Source organism: Myotis yumanensis, unplaced genomic scaffold (assembly GCF_028538775.1).
Source record: "Myotis yumanensis isolate MYYU_CA2020_CCGP unplaced genomic scaffold, mMyoYum1.0.hap1 SCAF_335, whole genome shotgun sequence".
Classification (NCBI taxonomy): Eukaryota; Metazoa; Chordata; class Mammalia; order Chiroptera; family Vespertilionidae; genus Myotis; species Myotis yumanensis.
Window position 1 is genome coordinate 3,448 of NW_027224086.1, and position 19,303 is coordinate 22,750.

Genomic DNA, 19,303 nt, shown 5'->3' on the forward strand with positions numbered 1-19,303 from the left:
TCCGGCCTTTGTCCACGGGGACTCCTAGCCACACGGCTGTTCTTCCGAAACACATTTTATCAGAGGCCCGTGGAAGCCGAGTGATGGGAAGTTCGAGCCCCAGGACTCCCCGTGAGGACCCACAGGGCGAGTGGCAGCAGAGGCTGCTCTTAGCGGAGACCCCTGGGGGCGCAGGCTCATGTGTGAGCCCCAGGGAACTCTCAGACCGGCCCGTGATCACTTTCATCCCCAGATGAGGGCGCTAGGGGTTACCACACGGTCCTTTGAACGTATCTGGAAACCTCTATATCAGTGAGTCCGGGGCGATCTGAACTTCCTTAGGAAAACCAGTCTCCCCCCGCCCCCACCCCTCTGCCCTCCCCGCCCAGGGTGTCTCTTGCCCAGTGCTGTCCGGAGCCCCGTGGTTGCCGCGACCTGACCTTTGGCGGCCCCACTATACTTCGCCCACGGGCTCTGCTGCTCCGGTCTGGCTCTCGGATGCCTCCCCCGGCTCTCTCCTCCCCACCTCGGCCCTCATGTCCCCTCAGAACGTGCACACCCTGGGCGGGTGAGCCCTACCGCTTCGGGGGCGGGTCCCCCAATTCCAAGGGCGGTTTCTGTTGGGCTACGCTCCTGCGTTTCTTCTTCCTCACCCGAGACCCTGCGACTGTTCCAGAGACGGGCTGGGGGCCCCCGTATTCGCTCGTCTTACTGTGGGCGTCTCATCCTCCGGAACCCGCCCCGCACCCAGCAGCCACCTACTTACTGAGCAAGGCGACAAAAGGCGGGACAGACTGTAGTTTTCCATCTCCAGCTCTAATTTCAGGCTGAGTCTCCACGCCAGGAACCTGTACTTTACCTGCAGGCTGGCACCTGGGTACAGTCTTGGGGGGCGGGTGGGCGGGGCGGGGGGGGTGGGAGTGGGCTCAGAGCAGGTCAAGGTCAGTGATGCTGGTCGCGTTGAGGTCAATGCCGCAGTGCAGCTTGCCGGCCTGGGCGGCCGCCCAGGGCATGGACTCCGAGGTCCACTTGACCGCCCAGTCTCCTGCTTTGTTGACCAAGATGACACCCCCTAGTCCTTTGAGCTTCGACTTCATGTAACCCAGCGACACCTCAGCAGCCTCCTCTAATGTCTTTCCTGAAAACAGGGGCAGGTTCATTTGCAGTGTGAAAACCCAGAGATTCTTGGCAGACCATGTCTGTCTGAGTGCCCCCAAGAGGGACGGTCCCCACGGTCCCCACGCAAGGTCCTCCTCCCTCTGAGCCGGGGCCCTTTCTCCCACCCAGGCTCCGAGCCGCCGCTGCCCCCTACAGGCGGCGGACAGTACTGCTAACAAGCTGAAAGCAACCAGCAAAGGAGAAAGGGGTGAGGCCCGTCCCCATCTATTTACAAGCAGCTTCTGTTCACTCGCCCGTCCGTCCGTCCGTCCGTCCGTCCGCAGACAGTGCGGCCTCGGTCCGTGTACCTTGCTCCACGTGGAAGAGAGTGAGCCTGGCCAGGTTCACCTTCAGGATGCTCTCCCCGTGCCCCGTGGTCGAAATGGCTCCAATGTCATTGTCGGCGTAGCCCCCGGATCCTGCTCGGAGGGAAGGAGGGGTTCTGCCTGAGCGAGAGTGAGGCCGTTCACACACACAGTCCGAGTCTAACGCTACTTCGATGTCAAGTCCCAGTGCGCAGACAAGGTCAGAGGAGGGGCCATGACCTTGGGATGCCAAGGTGGACAGTAAGCACCTGTGACCGCCCTGAAATCTGGAGGATGTGGGGAGCCGGGGTGGGGGAGGGGAGGGGAGGAGAAGGGAGGGCAGGCCTGGGGCAGCTACACCAGGACAGCCCCTCCTTTGCCCCACACCCCCCAGTCTGCACCCCCTCCCCCCCACCCCCCCAGTCTGCACCCCTCCCCCCCACCCCCGCCTGGGAACGAGAGGAAACCAGCTCCAGTCCTCATGGGGCACGTTTTAATCTGTAACATTTCTGTGGCGAGCGGTGCATCCCTCTGGTGCCACTCAAATCTAATGACTGCGCCCGCCAGCTCTCAGCTCTCTCGCTCGCTAATTTGTGCCCATGCCTGGGCAGAGGGCGGCATATTTAACATTCGGGGCTAAGTCTGTGGGTCCGGAAACTAGAGCTGGAGAGAAGAGGGAGGCACGGTGGGTAGCTTGGGGGCACCTTCAGCTTCCTGATCTCCATCTCCCTCCCCGTGTCACTCCGACTCTTGGGTCATGCGCTTGAGGGAAAACAGAGCACCTGCTGGGTAGGAAGCAGCGCCCCAGCGACCCCTCCAACCGCTGCGGCTCCCAGAGGAGAGGGAAGGGGAGGGGAGGGGAGGGGAGCAGTCAGCGAACGTGAACTTGATGATGGGAAGGAAATGGGGGGCGGGAGTCCTCCAGCAGCACTACCTATGCAGGGCGAGTCCCCAACTCGGCCGACCATTTTGTTCACGATGCCCCCCGTCGAGGTGGCATAGGCCACGTCTCCTTTGGAGTCCAAGGCAACAGCGCCCACCGTTCCCAAGTGTCTGCAAAAAGTAAACAGAACAAAAGTGGCAGCGTGAAGACGGCACTACGCAGCTCAGTGCCTGCCAAGGCCCACGCTGCCTGCAAATGGCAAACGGGACACACGGACCCCATGGTCCTGACTCAGGAGCCGGCAGGGAAAGCTAAGGTGACAGTGCAGCTCAGACTTGAGTGCGATGAACAATTCCTTGGGTGCCCCCCTCCCTTCCCCCCTCCCCCAGGGACCCAGAGTTCCCCATCCAGGGTGGGACCTGAGACCCCGCATTTCCAACCACCTCTCAGGTGCCGCCGCCGCCGCTGAGGCTGCCTGGCCGCGCCCTGCGTTGCCAGGACTTGCTGTAAAGACGAGATGCGGTCATTTCCCCGACCATTTTGTTATACACCTTCCAGAAGAAACGCTGAAGGAATTGCACAGTGGCCACACGCCCCCCCCCCCCCCCCCCAGATCCTGCAGCGAGCGAGGTGTGGGCACTTTTGTGGGTGCCCTGCGGGCTGTCTCTCCCCTGGAGCTGCCGGGCCGAGGCCACAGGGCCATCAAGCTCCACGTTTCACTGAACCCATCGAAGACTAAGGCGACTACAGTGGCAGGGGGGGGGGGGCGTGGGGAGGGGAGTGTGGGTGGCACTGGGCTGTGTCTAGGGCCTCCGGAGGAAGTGGGGGCCAGCCCCGCTGACCCCCCAAACCCGCACATGGCTGCTAAGCTCGTGGGATTTTGGGGAGGCCACTGTGGCGGGAGAGAGCAAAGCCAGGGAGGGTGTGGGAGGCCACAGGGCAGCCAGACGGAGGGCTGGGGCAGGTGGGTGACCGCCCAGCCGGCGACCCAGGTCAGTCCTGTCTGAGGCCGCAGTCCTGGCTCAGTGGCCCCTGCACGCTCAGCATGGCATCCCGGCTTGGGCTCCGCAGCACAGGGCCACCCTGCGCACAGGCCACCGGGAAGGCTTCCCCGATTGACTGCGGAGACCTGGGCGTGTGAGCCGAGACGCATCACAGCATCGGCCGGGATTAAGAAAGGACCTGCGCCACCCCCACGCAGCTACAGTGAAGGCCTTGGTATCGGGTGTGGGCTGGGCTGTGCAGGGCCTGGGTCCTCACTCACCCCTGCAGGAGATGGGAAGCCCCTCCGGAGCCCTGGCCAGGGTGGCTCAGTGAATAGAGCGTCGGCCCGTGAGTGCACCGAGGGGTCCCAGGTTCGATTCCGGGTCAAGGGCACATACCAACCCTGAGGCATCCATGTTTTTCTCTCTCTCTCTCCTCATTCTCTTCCACTCTGTCTAAAAACCAATGGGAAAAATATCCTCGAATGAGGATAACAAAACAACAACGAAGACAGCCTCTGGAAACCACAAGTTTCATGCACCGGGCCTCTAGTTTAGTTATAAACATGTGATCAATGTGTCTCAAAATATACTGTCCTGCTATGGTGTTTATATGACTGAATGCTGACAAACCACCAATGAGGACTTAGCTGTTATTGTTCACATCTGGATCCTCTCATCAGCTGGGGACGCCGGGACGAGTGAAACAAGACACACACACAAAATACATCAGTTGTGTATTTACCCCCTGAAGTTAACTTTCCTCGCCTCATATCAGAGAGCACTGATGACGTTCTCATAATCAGCATTTCCGCACAGCACCCACCCCATGGGGAAGCGCTGAACGAGGCGGACTTTCCTGAGTCCATAGACTTCTTAGCAAGTTCTTAACTCATTTCAGTTGGAGAAACTTCGCTGCGCTGAGGCAGCAGCAACTGGAATTTCCAATAGAATTCTGGAAGCTGAATTACCTAGATTTGGAAATGAATCCCGATTCTGACGTTACCACACCCCAATGCAATACGGGGTTACATAGGGTACACTCTCCTCACAGAAGATATTACCACTTCCATTTGATCAGATGCTTCACAATCCCTTACTGTTGTCATTTAGATCCATGCGGAACATCTCAAGTTCTTTCACATTTAAATGCTGGTGGTTATAAACACGGAAAACAGCAGTACGCTGTTCAAACCTCTCTTCAAGTGGTGCTACGCTCTGAGAGTGAACAGAAAAGTAGAAACTGGTGTCAGGATTTTGTACGCGAGTCGGCTCCAGGTCAGACCAATATCTTTGTTTCCTTGATCCAATTTCCTTATATTTTATGGGCTTGTTATTCTTGCATAGTTCACATGCACTTTTGGTTTTGTTTCTCTAAACTTAAAAGGATACTTTTAATCCTATTAGAAAGCAAATCACCAAACTTGGATGTTTTCAAAGCTTTTGTTAAGCTTAGCAATAGAAATTGACAGTTCAAACTAAGCGACTGTAGACAGCATACATTCAAAATTAATTTCACTTTCTGGTAAAGGCCATGATTTGTTCTTTGAGAATCTTCTGTGGTTTTGCTCAACTCTTTTTATCTAGATTGGATTTATTTTTTATTTATTTATTTATTTATTTTTAGATTGGATTTAATTACTTCAACAGCATTTAGTTGGTGTTCCCACCACGTGTCTGAGATTCGTTGTGAAGTCAGCTATGCGTCTGACCAAGCTGCTCCATTTGGGGCAGATCTAGACCCCGGACTGTCCCACAGCATCTACAGTTGGCCAAGCTGAGGGCGTGTCTCCTAGAAAAATTCAAACCGTGCGCTGTACGCGTGTCACACAGAGTACTGCTGGACTCTTGGCCACACTTCATGCTTCTATACCTTTTGCTTACCAACCTCGTTAGCTCCCTATCATAGGCTTGCCTTCCATCATTTAATTTAATTAATTTATTTAAAAAATATTTTTATTGTTTTCAGAGAGGAAGGGAGAGGGATATATATAAACATCAATGTTGAGAGAGAATCATGGATCGGCTGCCTCCTGCACGACCCCTACTGAGGATCGAGCCCGCAACCGGCGCCAGTGCCCTGACAGAGAATCGAACCATGACCTCCTGGTTCATAGGTCGTTGTTCAACCACTGAGCCACGCAGCCAGGTGATCATTTTATTTTTTAAATATATTTGTATTGATTTCAGAGAGGAAGGGAAAGGAAGAGAGAGAGATAGAAACATTAATGATGAGAGAGAATCATTGATTGGCTGCCTCCTGCACGCCCCCTGCTGGGGATCGAGCCCACAACCCCGGCATGTGCCCTTGACCAGAATCAAACCCGGGACCCTTTAGTCTGCAGGCTGACGCTCTATCCACTGAGCCAAACCAGCTAGGGCTAGGCGATCATTTTAAAGATTAATTTTAGTCTAAGTTAAAAAGCATTCCCCAATTCTTCTCTTCATTCAAAACGCGTCCCTTAAAAAGCAGGTGTAAAGCCACTGAAATGCTCATTGATTTAAGCTTGCTTTTCTTCTCCGGGGAGTGTAACGATGCACAGAATGTTAGCTGTTCAACATGTCTTCTCACCAGGGAACATTCTAGTTGAACTGAGTACTTTAAAAAGTTTACATGTGATTTCATCTCTCACGTATTACCCATTCAATCAATCTAGATAGTGATCATTAGTTTCCTTATTATTTATCCTAATCACACGTTTGGCATTTTATCAGATTGTGAAATAACTGTTACTCAACCTAGAAAGTTTCCATTGTTTTTGTAAACACTGTGTTGCTTGCCTGGAAGGCAGCATTCGGCTTGGCTAATATCGGGCACCTGGTCTCATTCTTTGAAGGACACGACACTGATGTTTCATGCCAGCGTTTTCCCGTGTTATCAGTGGTTTGCTGTCGAGGCAGCGTCCCCCCCCACTGCTGGCACTTGCTCCGTCCTGTTCTGTGCGGGAGGCTGTAGATTAGCAGCTAAGGCGTCCGTTGGGGAAGAAGCCGAGGTTGCGGGGACTTCATCCGGACCCGCCAGGTTGTGGATTTGGAAAGAACAGTGTTGTTGTGACTTTCATTGTTTGGACGAGTCACGAGCTCTCCATTGGACAGAGACTGTCACGCCCACGCGTAGCTTTTGTGGGCTCAGCCGGGAAGAAGGCGGCCTCCTTTTACTGTTTTGCCTCTAAAAATGCAAGCAGACGGCTTCTTGGAGGTTTTTTTTCTTCTTCCTTCTCAGTTTTTCCTTTGGGAGCTCCTCTGGTCTTTTCTATCAAGAGCGTGAGATGTGCACCCATTTTCAATGATCTAGGGTTGAAAAAGCGAAATGTAATTATATTGAATGCACAAAATTAGAATATAGTTTCATCAAAACTAAAGAGCAAAACAGTAGAAAAAATTTTAGGTACAGTTAAAAAAGTTAGTTTTTTCCTAAAAGATGCAAAATTATCTATATATATAAAAGGCTAATCTGCAAATTGTCCCCTCAGGAGTTTGACCGGGAGATTGGGAGTTTGATTGCTTGCTATGACATGCGCTCACCACCAGGGTGCGGCGCGGAACAAAGGAAGACCCTGGGCCGGCAGCTAGAGAAGGGAGGCCCTGCCAGCCCTGATCTCCGGCCAGGCCTAGGGACCCTACTGGTGCATGAATTTTGTGCACCGGGCCTCTAGTCTACTAATATTACAGTCAAACCATGAATTACAATGACTCTTAAAACCAAAATTGCTTAAAAGCTGGAAATTTTAACTTTATACCTTTGAAAATTCAACTAAATTGTTTAAACCTTTTATAAGAATACAAGCATCCCTACTTCTAACATTCAGTGTGCATTTAGCTGCCAACATAAAGTGCTGGGTCTTCCTGCAGGTGCTGTGAGGACTGTGCTGCCCAGTCCAGCGGGCACTGGCCACTCGGGGCACCAAGCACAGGAGACGGGGAGTCCGCAGGGAGACGGGCTGCAAATGTCAAGTACACGTCCGATTTTGAAGATTTCGTATGAAAGAAGAATATAAAACATCTCAAATAATTTCTTTTCTTTTTTTAATCCTCACCAGAGGATATTTTTCCATTGATTTTTAGAGAGAGTGGGAGAGGGAAAGACAGAGAGAAACATCAACGTGAGAGAAACACATCGACTGGTTGCCTCCTGCACGCACCCTGACCAGGGCCTGGGCCGGGGAGGAGCCTGCAACCCAGGTATGTGACCTTGACCGGAATCGAACCTGGGACCCTTCGGTCCGCAGGCCAATGCTCTATCCGCTCAGCCAAACCAGCCAGGGCTCAAATAATTTCTTATATTGATGATGACATAATGGGTTCAATATATATAATATTAATTTCACCTGTTTCTTTTTACTTTTTAAAAATAAGGCACTCATATTGGACAGTGCTGATCTAGGCCTACATATTCAGGGTGTCCCTCCAAAATGCATACACACACTTTGAATAATTATAAAGGCAGTATTTATTAAAATACATTTCATTTTCAACATTGAGCTATCAGCTGTTAAAGTGTGTATCGATTTTTTGGGGGACACCCTGTGTATACAAACTTAAGAGTGACAGGCATCAGCCCTCGCGTACAAGTCTGACAGTTGCTGTGCCAACTCACGAACACCCCAGAACCACACATTTAAACAAAGAGAACGGAGACGTGGACTCCCGAGAAGCCACACTCGGTTATGCGAGAACTGACTGGACAAGCTGTTCGCTTGCCTTTTTCTCTTACCTGAGGCTGCTGTTCACTCTCTCCCACTCTGAGCCGGGCCCGCTGAGGCCGGCAGAGGCGCGATCCACCGACCTTTAGACTCAGGCGGCCTTTGCTTCCAGGACACAGAGCAAGGGGCGCACAGAGGCGCTCCCTGGGGGCCGCGAGCGGGGATGACGAGGGCTATGGGTCACGCGGTGCCGCTGCTGAGTGACAGGCGCTGGGGTACCTGTAACACACCAACTGCTTTGTGGTTTTGTGATCTGAGGGTCCCCGAGGGGCAGGGCCCGGGGCAGAAGCCCTTCGTGCAATCCTGGCTGGCGGAGAGGTGTGTCAGAAAACAGCGCGGCGGCATCTGCGAAAACGTACATGAACCATTGACAGAGCCTCCCCGTTCCGGGGACGCCGCCTGCGGACACCACAGCACGCTCCGTGGGTTACCAACAGCCGCCAGCGTAGGCCACCCTTGTGAAACACACCCTTAACGCGGGAGACGCCTTCCTGTACCCGCCTGCGCCCATCTAGGCCGGCCACGCTGCTTTTGAGAACGCTCCCTAGGACTAGGTGACACTAGAGGCGCCCCTGGTTAAACAGCTCACATCTGAAAACCAGGCAACGTCAGTAGATTCCGTTCCGTTGTAAACTCCCAGGCCACGTTCAAATTTCATCTCTCACATTTCGTTTCAAATAAGGGGGCCTTTATTTGGGATTCTGAACCCCTGTAACAGAAAACTGTAGTTCAGGACGTAGGATTAATGGCAAACCTTTTGGGGGTCGAACGACCCTTTCACAGGGGTCGCCTAAGATCATCCTGCATATCAGATATTTACATGACGATTCATAACAGTAGCAACGTGACAGTTATGAAGTAGCAACGAAAATAATTTTATGGTTGAGGGCCACCACAACATGAGGAACTGTATTAAAGGGTCGCGGCATTAGGAAGGTTGAGAACCGCTGCTCTAAGAGCTGTGCTGATTTCTCTGCACCCTAAAAGGGCTTAAGGAGCCCCAGAGGGGACACCAGATGACAGAGCGTGTTTAGTCTATAAGATAGCAAGCTGGTCCAGAAGCATTGGTGAGTCCTGGCCGGTCTGGCTCAGTGGATAGAGCGTCGGCCTGCGGACTGAAGGGTCCCGGGTTCAATTCCGGTCAAGGGCACATGCCTGGGTTGCCAGCTTGATCCCCAGTAGGGGACGTGCAGGAGGCAGCCAATCAATGATTCTCTCTCATCATTGATGTTTCTCTCTCTTTCCTTCTCCCTTCCTCTCTGAAATTAATAAAAATATATTTTAAAAAATAATAAAATAAAAATATATTTAAAAAAAGAAAAAGAAGCATTGGTGAGTTCACACAGTAACGCAGGCACGCTTGTATTAAGTCATGTTGGGAGGGAGCTCTGCTGGCCTAGTGTGCGTGAGTTCTCATCCTATATCAGTGATGGCGAGCCTTTTGAGCTCGGCGTGTCAGCATTTTGAAAAACCCTAACTTAACTCTGGTGCCGTGTCACACATAGAAATTTTTTGATATTTGCAACCATAGTAAAACAAAGATTTATATTTTTTATATTTATTTTATATATTTAAATGCCATTTAACAAAGAAAAATCAACCAAAAAAATGAGTTCGCGTGTCACCTCTGACACGTGTGTCATAGGTTCGTCATCACTGTCCTATATCGTAAAAGCGTAGTATGCAAATTATCCCCTCCACCAGAGTTCTTCCGGGAATTCGACCAGGGGGCAGGCTGAGCGGGGGAAGGGAGGGAGGCCCTGGCGCTGGCAGGTGGCCAGGGGAAGGGAGGGACACCCTTGCCACTGGCGGCAGCAGGCGGCCGGGAGGGAGTACCCTGGCGGCAGCCGCTAGGGACCCTACCAGTGCACCAATTTTGTGCACTGGGCCCGAGGTAGCAGTAATCAATGAGGTTAAGTTTATTATTAAAAAGCAAAGGGGCAGTCTTCCCGTTACTTAGTGTGCATTATGCTGTTCAAAGAGTGAAACAGCCGAGCGCTACTGGACTTCTTGAAGAACTAACTGTAAGTAATCCGACATCTGCCCGCCTTTCACACCTGAGCAATCCCCCCACCGCGAGCCACAGACGGCGCTTACTTTTGGGGTTCTGGCTTCGGAGCGCTTTTGCAGTGCTTCTCTTTCTCGAGGCGTTTTCTGCTTCTCTCTGTTACCAGCTGCTCCCTAGGAACCTCTCGGACCCCCATGGCGGCTGCGAACTCTGCGGCCCCCCGGTCAGTCAGGAAGCAGTGAGGCGTCTGGACCAGATGGAAACGTGGTGAGTTTTTGAAACAGTGGAAATCTTTTTAGCTGTTCCTACCGTGTGAAGAGAATTACTCCTCTCCGGGTACAAAACCTCAGAAATGCAGATTTCAGTGGCTCGCTTTCCTGAATGTTGAAAAGAGGCTGGCTTTGAGTTTTCTATTTAAAAAAAAAACCCACAAAAACAAAAATGATGGTATAATGCTAGAGATGTGACTTACATAGGTCTTTTTAAAAAAATCCTGACCTGAGAATATATGGAAACATTTTAGAGAGAGAGAAAAAGAGAGGGAACGAGAGGGAGGAGGGAAGGGGAGGAGACAGAGAAAGAGAGAGAGAGAGAGAGAGAGAGAGAGAGGAACATTGATGTGAGAGAGAAACATCAATCAGATGGCTCTCGTATGCATCCTGACTGGGGATCGAACCTGCAACCTAGGTCTGTGCCCCGACTGGGACTTGAACCCTGGCATTTTGGTGTATGGATGATGCTCCAACCAACCAAGCCACCCGGCCAGGGCTACATATGATCTTACATTTAGAGAACAGGATCCGTTTTTATTTAACACGTCCTATTAAACAGCTGGTCTGTTGGGTTTGCATGTGCTATGTTCTACGTGTTGTGAGAAGGCTGGACACGGGAAGATAACAGGGAAACAGAGCGATCACTGGCCAAGTTACATTGCCCACGGAGTCCGATCCTGGCTCCGTGGAGGGACTTGTCATTCGTTCCCTTCTTTCACACAGGTTGGAAGAGTGACCTCAAGTATGTCCCTACAGGCAGGCCCCTTTGGTCACCAGGGCCGTGGCGGCCCCAGGGAAAGGGCGCTTCTCTGGCCGCGCATACCTTCTCCATCACGAGCCGGGCCAGCTTGATGGGGTTCGCGATACAGCGCACGGCAGACACGGCGCCCGAAGACAGGTCTTTTCCACTCATGATACTGGCGTCCATTTCCACGTCCCCATTTACGTTCAAGACGGATCCACAGCCTAAACCCACAAGGAAGGGGAAAGCAAGAATCCAGAATTCAGAACTGGCTCCCGAGCTCCCGCTAAGCTGCCCACTTTAACTCCCCCTCCACTCCGTCGCCAAAGGAATATTTTTTAAGACAGAAACCTGTCTTGGTACCCCATGACCTGCCAATCAACACTACGGAGCCCTTCTGACTCACTCTCCCAGCTTCCCCTCCTCGCCGGGGCGACGTGTTCCTGACATGTCAGGTTTCCCTGAACGCACCACCAGCTCTCATTGCCCTGCGCTTGGCAATGCTGTTCTCCCTCCCGCTAGGACACTTCCTCCAGCTTTCTCGGCCTGCATAATGCCTATAAGCCTAGCCACTCTCTCTCTCATTTTTTTTAAAAATTATTGATTTCAGAGAGATAGAGAGAGGGAGAGAGAGAAACATCAGTGATGAGAGAATCATTGATCGGCTGCCTCTTGCACACCCGCTACGGGGGTTGGAGCCTGCAACCCAAGCATGTGCCCTTGACTGGAATCGAACCCGGGTCCCTTCAGTTCACAGGCTGACACGCTACCCACTGAGCCAAGCCAGCTAGGGCAGTCTAGCTATTCTTAACCTCTTTGTGATGGTTTCCTTATCTGTAAAAATGGAGTAAGAACAAAGCTCAAGAATGTTTAAAGGCTTATAAACATATCCGGCCCTAACAAGGTAAAATTCGGTGTTTGGTATCCAGTAGGAAATTATCAGGCACACAAAGAAACAGGAAAACATGACCCATAATAAGGAAAAAAAAAAAATCAATCCATGGTAATAGATCCAGGAATGACACAAATGATAGAATTAGTAGACAAGGATGTTAAAGCATCAGTTATAACTATATTCCTTATGTACCGGAACGTGGAGGGAGCTATGAAAAAGGCTCAAACAGAACTTCTAGAGATGAAAACAAAAGACGGCTGAACTAGAACCTACTGGGTGGGATTAACACCCGATCAGGGGTGTGGATGGGTCAGAATTGAGCTGAATTGTTGGACACCTTGCCGGTGCCCGAGCATTGCTCGGTGGCGTGGGAAAACCCCCACACACAGAACGAGGTGCAGAATCTTAGGAGCAAAGCTAAGCCTTTTCAACAAATGGTGCTGGAACAACTGGTCACCCACTTGCAAAAGAAGATAAATGCAAACAAGCAAATACACATGTGACAAAAATCAACTATTTTCATAACCCAGCAATGAACAATCGGTAACTGAAATTTTAAAAAGCATGTCGTATTTACCCTGCCACCAAAATACATGAAATAATTAGGTATAGATCTAACAAATGATGAGAGGGAATCATGGATGGGTGGCCTCCTGCACGCCCCACCCTGGGGATGGAGCTCGAAACCCCAACACATGCCCTGACCGGGAATCGAATCGTGACCCCCTGGTTCCTAGGTCAACGCTCAACCACTGAGCCACACCATCGGCTGGGCTACGTAACCTTTCTGTACCTTAGTTTTCTCACCTGACACACGAGCATAATAATCACACCCAACTCATCAGACTACTGTGCAGACGCAATGAGCTCATCATGCACATTTCGCAGACACTGTCGCGTAAGCAGTCGGCACTCAGAGCAGTTATGATCGTGATGACTAATCCACTGAGTGGAAGGGGCAAACACAAACCAGTACATCCCGCACGGCTGCCTTTACACGGCGCTCCCGAGAATGCACATCCGTCCGCAGCAGCGGTTCTCAACCTTGGCTGCACATTAGAGTCACCTGGGAATCTTTCTAAAATCCTGATTCCTGGGCCTCGTCCTCCGGAAATTCTGTTTCTTTGTGACTAATGTCGTGGCCCCCACCCCATCACAAAGAAACAGAATTTCCGGAGGATGAGGCCCGGAAATCAGGATTTTAAAAAGATTCCCAGGTGATTCTAATGTGCAGCCAAGGTTGAGAACCGCTGGTCTACAGTGACAGAAGCAGCTCAGTGGATGCTTGGTGCTGGGGAAGAGTTGGGGAGAGTCACGGCAAAGAAGCGACTTTTTGGGGTGAAGGGAAGGTTTTAAAACTTGATTGTGGGCGCGCTCCCCTTCCCAGCAGCATGCCCAGCCTTCCCCTCCCCTCTTGTCCCCCCACAGGCCTGCATCACCTAAACTCGGGGAGACCCCACCAGCCATGCACCAGCCGCACAATGGCCAGTGGCAGCTCCACCAGGCCTACCCCCCCCCCCCCGCCCCCCCCCCCGCCCCCGCCAACCTGCCGCAAGGTCCCTTTTTACCTGACTTCTCAGTGGCCAGAGCAGCCCCCCCCTCTCCTGTTGCTGCTTCCACCCTAGGCCCTTCCTTGGGTCACTATCCCCAACTCTAATAAGCGTCCTCTCAAATTTTTTTTTTTAATCTTGCTTGTGATGTGGTTACACAGGTGTATTATGCACTTTTCACAACTCAAAATGCACGCAGTTTATGGTATGTAGTCTACCCCCAACGCCCCCACAGAAAGATGTCATAAGAACACCTCTTAACGATGTGAAGAGGTTACAGGGGGACAAAAAGGGAGGAAAAGCTTAAACAAGTTTAAAGCAACTTGGTCAACAGGTACGAAGAGAAAAATGAAATCTCTGAAGCATTTTAAATTCGACCCCAAGGCGGATTCGCTTCACGAACACGTTAGAAAGGGTCCCGTTCCTCCGGGGGAGTCGCCGAACCGGCCTGGCCGCCGCGCAGACCCACCTGCGTTGAACTCGGGGTCGTCCTCCAGGACGGCCACCGCGCTCTCCACCGCGTCCACCGCGCTGCCCCCCGCCTTCAGGACGCAGTACCCCGCGGTGGCGGCGCGCAGCACGCCCTGGCGCACCAGCTCTCTGCGGTCCTTGGCGATGTGGCTGGCGCCGCCCCCGTGGACCACCACCACGGGGTTCACGGCCACCGGGTTCATGCCGCAGGGGTTCATGTCGACGGACCCGCGGGATCAACGGGACGAGAAGGTCATGTCAAAGGGCCCAGGGAGCCCCGCGGGCGCAGTCGGTTCGGGATTCCGTTGGGGACCAGGTCCGGCTTCTACTCCGGGGGGAAGGCGGGGAACACAGCTCAGGTCCTTTCTGGAAACCAGTGGGGTGGGGATGGTGGGGGGTCGGGGTGGGGATGGGGGAAGAGGCGGCTGGTCTGAACATCGCAGGAGGAGCCTAGAGCGCCCCCTGGCTCCCGTGTCCTCCCGCCCCCCACCCCTCCCGGGGCGGGGCCACCGGCCGGGCAGGTGCGAGGGTGGCACCCGGGCCAGAGCCCCAGCCCGCCTCCCGGGCTCCCCGTCGGGCCTGAGTGTCACGGGCATGGACTGCTGGGGGCCCCCCAGGCCGCTGGGGCCCCGAGGCTCCCCGCCAGCCATTTCCCGGGGCATCCCTTAGGCCGGACACCCCAGGGGGCCGCTTCACCGGCGCCCTCCGCCTCGAACCACAGGCGGGGACTCACCGAGGCGCCCGGGAGGCGGACGCCGGGCTTCGGGACGGGCCGAACCGCCCCGCAGAACTCGGAACCTGCACGGCCCAGACCCTCCGCCAGGCGGGTCTGGAAACCGCTGGGCTCGCAACTGCCCCGCCTGCAAGGGCGCCGGGGCCGCGAGGGCGGGGCGCGCGCGGAATGGCGGTAACCCCCGCGGGAGGCGGCCGGGCGCCGATCTCCCGGTTCGGCCGGCGTCTCCGCGGCCGCCGGCCCGGGGCTGCTGCACCCAGGTGAGCTCCCTAGAGGGAGGCCCGCGCCTCCTCCTCCTCCTTAACGGCCGGGCGAGTGTTGGCGTTGCTGGCGAGATGGGCCAAAAGATGGTCCAAGTGCCCGCCAACCACTTCGACACCACCAGGAGCCCCAGTGCGGGCGGGGTTGGGTGAAGAAGGTTTTGTAATTTAAATGTGAACATTGAGAACGAAGAGACCCACTAGGAAGGGCTTCTGGTGGCTAACTGGGCTCAAAACAAAACAAAAACACACACACAAACAAACAAAGCTTGGCAGCCATTTCTGCGCCGGGGCCTCTCCAGGGAACTGCACTGAGGGAGAAGCCTGCTCGAAGCCGCCGGCCTCTGCCCTGAACTGTCCGCACCGCCTGCCGCCTCTGTTCCTTCCCTGACCAATCGGAGCCACGAAGCTCTACCAACCAGAGCGGCTCCATCCTCACTGAGGACCTTGCCTTTTGGACCAAACAAACTGCAAGTCACCCTTTGCCGAGAAAGGACCAATCAGGGACCAGGGGCAGGGACTTCTGCCTAAATGAACCACCTGCAAGTGTAGTTTCCCTCTCCACGGAAGACTGGGAGGGGCTAAAACACCTCCGAGCAGAGCCCACTGGTAAGGGGCAGGGCCTAGCCTAGCCTATGAGCCTAGCCTAGTGTCTAAGCTTAGCCTGTGAGCCTAGCCCAGTGGTCCGAAAACTGCGGCCCCTTGAGTGTGGCTCTTCCACAAAATACCACGTGCGGTCGCGCACTTACGGTGCAATCGAAACTTCCTGGCCACACTCAAGGGGCCAAAGAGCCGCATGTGGCTCGAGAGCCACAGTTTGCTGATCACTGGCCTAGCCTATGAGCCTAGCCTAGTGTCTAAGCTTAGCCTAGGAGCCTAGTCTAGCTTTGGAGTGGAGCCTCAGAGCCTTGGAGCCTAATATGTGACAATTATATGAAATTCACACCTTAGTGTCCACAAATACAGTTTATTAGAATGCGAGTGCCCCGGTGCATGGATTCATGCACATTGAAAGGAAATTAATTAGAAGGTGGCCGGCGGGTGGGGCAGGACTGGGCTAGATGGTCCCACATGCCCTGGAGCCAACCTCCTGCAGTTCCCCCCTGGCTGGCTGCACCTGGGGCGGTGCCGTGGCTCAAAGGGCACCTGTGGAGTGAGTGGGGTCCCCCGGCAGGTGGGGTCCCTTGGCCTGGCCTGTGGGGATCGGGCCGAAACCGGCTCTCTGACATCCCCCGAGGGGTCCTGGGGTGCTAGAGGCACTCTGCAAAGTTGCTGTTGTATAGGGTGTGGAACGCAAACACAAGAGTGCAGTAAACCAGATTCTGGGCCGACAGCGCCCCAGCAACAACATAACCCACGGCTGAAGGTGGAATCGCACAACCCGCGGAGGGATTGGGCTCCCTCCTCTCTGGTTTCGGGGTGCATCACCCGAGAACCGCTGCTGCCGAGTCACTACAGCTCGGCAGCTCCTGCATTGTATGTCTGCCCCCTGGTGGTCAGTGCGCATCATAGCCACTGGTAGGGGACACTTAGCATATTAGCCTCTTATATATAGACATATATAGATATATATATAGCCACACCTATTTGTGTACATATTGTTGACGACTGCTGTCAAACTATGAGGAGAGACTTGGAGTTTCAACTGAGACCATCCGCCATTCTCTCTCTGGCTGCTGCAGAAAAAGCAGCTGACCTCTGGTCTAGGATCTCGAATGCCCTTTATCATCTTGCACAGCTGGTTAAGAACTTTGGCGTTGCCTCTTTCACCAAGGACCGTCTTTTCTAAGCCAATTAGCCATTCCTTGGCGGGGGCGGGGGTGGGGTGGGGGCAGAAGAGTAGGCTGCACGGATTGCATAGGAGCCCCCGACTTAGGCACCCGGAGTCCCGTTGGAAAGGAGAGTCAGAGATCGCAGGTGGATGGGGAAGGACGAAGCCCTTTTTCCATCTTCTCTGACCTGGCAGAGAAAATGTTCAAGCACAAGGGTGAGGCTAGGGGAAGGGCGTGTGAAGCCTTTTGTGTGGGTGCCACCTTTGTGTCAGTACCACCCCCTAAATGCTGGCAACTGTAGGCTCCACCCCAGTCTCTCCACATCGGGCACAAGCAACATGGGTTTGGAATCGGGGAGCCACAGAAGCGATGACAGTGGGAATAGCTTAGCAAAGAGCAAGCTTGGAATCCTTCCAGAGAGGACTCCTGCAGGTGGGTTCAGGGGCCAGGCATCGCGGTGGAAGGAGCTGGCGTTGAGCACCTGCATTAGCGTCGCTCAGCGTGACATCCCGCCTTCTCTGAAGCAGTGACCACTGATCCCCGAGGATGTGCAAAGATTCCTGACCCCCCTCCACCTCCCCCACAGCCCGCATTAACTGACATCTAGTAAGGCGAGGCTTCTGGTCAAAGGGCAGTGGATCCAATGCAGACGTTACTGCCTCCTAGTGGCCACAGCATGGGGCTCATCTGTAAATGGAGTTTCTAACAGGATTTCCCAGGTGCTGCTGGAGTTCATCCTCAGAGCAGGAGGGACCTTAAGAAGCCACCCGTTTCATCTCCTTCACTTTGCAGGCGGGATGTTGACGCTCAAAGTCACAGGTGGGGTCCAGGGCTACGCGTCCCAATTCCTGGCCCATCTGCCACCTGGCGCTGCAGGCAGCTTCGTTAGGCCGTGCGGACTCCACGTGGTTCTGCGGCCTTCCTGCGTCCTGGGCACGGCTAATACTGTGCCAGGCAAAGACGGGTGCCACCCCGGCCTGGAACCGTGGCTGCAGAGGACGCCTCGGAGACAGCCATGTGGCCAAAGACGGCAAACGCCCAGGGAGGACAGCACCGGACGCGGAGGAAGAAGGACCGGGTTTGCCAGCACCGCCAGCAAACCCTGCTCTGCCCCGCTGGTGCCATTTTGGTCTCAGCCCTTCTGCTAGCGGATGTAACAATAAATGTATAATCCTTTACCCTTCTTGGCCTCCTGCGTTCCTCCTTCAGCGACCCCGGGAGCCGGGAGTCGGGAGAGAGGCCCGGACCGGTCTCCCTCGCAGCTCTCGGAAGGGACCAACTCCGCCCAAGTCCTTGATCTCGGAATTCTGGTCCCCAGAGTGTGAGGACAATATGTTTGGGTCCCTTAAGCCACTCTGTTTGTGGTGCTTTTGTTACAGCAGCCCCAGCAAATCTATAAAGATTCTGTAGAGCGTTCCCTGTCCAACCCCTTCTTCCAGTTGTCAATCACGCTTCCTGCATGGAAGGCAAAGCTGGAAGAAGAAAGGCCAAAGCGCAGGACGCTGGGCGAGCCGTACCAGTGAGGTCGCTCCAGACCCGCCTCCCACGCCCCGCGCCCTTCGCAGTGCATGCTGGGGCTTGTAGTTCCGGCGTGCGGAGTCCTGCGCGCGCATCCCCAACCGCCGGGCGACTTCCTCTTCGGCCTCGGCTCCCGGAAGCTAAGCAAGTTAAAGTTCAACGCTTCCTTTCCCCGCCTCCTAGTCCCGCAGACTGACAACCCAAGTAACCAATAGGTAACCTGATTGGCGCTTTCTTTTACTCGATTGGCGTAGAGTTTTGCAGCCGCCCCGATAAATTTGCCGGGGATTGGTGGAGCCTTCAGTTTTGAAAATTCTAGATTTCGCCCGCCCAGCGCGGCCCATTGCTTCCCCGGAGCCGTGAGCCTCAGCGTTCGGGAGCTGAGGGTCTGGCGGTCGGGGGCCTCGTCTAGGGAGGTCGCTGGACTTGGATCTGAGTAGCACTTAGGAGACGCGGTTTAACCGAGTGAGTGTGCGCGGGCGGCTATGGGGGAGGGGGGCCGGGGGTCGGGGTGGGGGAGTGTGTGTGTTAGGGGGTGTGTGTTAGGGTCGCTGAAGGAGGAACGCAGGAGGCCAAGAAGGGTAAAGGATTATACATTTATTGTTACATCCGCTAGCAGAAGGGCTGAGACCAAAATGGCACCAGCGGGGCAGAGCAGGGGGAGCGGGGTATTTACGTCCCTTGTAAGGGTCAGTCCAGGACCAGGCGCAGGTGGGGGCCAGTGCAGGCGGCCCACTGGAAGCCAAGGCCGCTCATCTGAGACCTATAATGAGAATAACAGGACAGTCGCCCGGGGTGGCGGTGGGGCGAGAGCCCCAGCCGAGCCGAATGGGGTGCAAGAATGTGCCCGACCGGGTGGCGGTTAGCAATTTGTTACTCGTCCCGCCAACTCCGGAGGGGGAGCGGTGGGGGAGGGGGGCTGCCCCCTTTCGGCCTGGGAATGGACGGGTCACCTCTTTCACGTGGCGAGGTGACCTTCCTTAGCCCTGGGGCCGGAGATGACCCCCACCTCCCACCTAGGTCACAGGTTCTGAGAACATAAGCCCGTCCCCTCCGGGTGCCCAGCACCCA

General features: G+C 54.3%; 1 protein-coding gene across 2 annotated transcripts; it reads right to left on the reverse strand.

The window, feature by feature from the left end:
• Positions 1-379: 379 nt before the first annotated feature.
• On the reverse strand, positions 380-14,769 carry LOC139001308 (isoaspartyl peptidase/L-asparaginase-like). 2 transcript variants are annotated; one of them, XM_070402997.1, is made up of 7 exons: positions 14,683-14,769; positions 13,948-14,274; positions 11,115-11,257; positions 10,109-10,266; positions 2,377-2,495; positions 1,446-1,556; positions 380-1,117 (listed from the first exon to the last, which is right to left on the reverse strand). In XM_070402997.1, exons 2-7 carry the CDS (start codon positions 14,165-14,167, stop codon positions 906-908), a joined length of 963 nt encoding a protein of 320 aa, XP_070259098.1. In that variant the 5' UTR covers positions 14,168-14,274; positions 14,683-14,769; the 3' UTR covers positions 380-905. The 2 variants fall into 2 exon arrangements, with proteins under 2 accessions (XP_070259098.1, XP_070259097.1); XM_070402996.1 differs by having other exon boundaries at positions 13,948-14,315.
• Between the last annotated feature and the right edge of the window lie 4,534 nt (positions 14,770-19,303).

Coding starts and splice junctions, on each gene's coding strand:
- LOC139001308 (XM_070402997.1), bottom strand. CDS start 14,167: ATGAACCCCTGCGGCATGAACCCGGTGGCCGTGAACCCCGTGGTGGTG. Junction 2,496..10,108: donor CCGAAGCCAGAACCCCAAAA/GTAAGCGCCGTC, acceptor TACTTTTTGCAG/ACACTTGGGAACGGTGGGCG. Junction 1,118..1,445: donor TCTCTTCCACGTGGAGCAAG/GTACACGGACCG, acceptor CCCTGTTTTCAG/GAAAGACATTAGAGGAGGCT.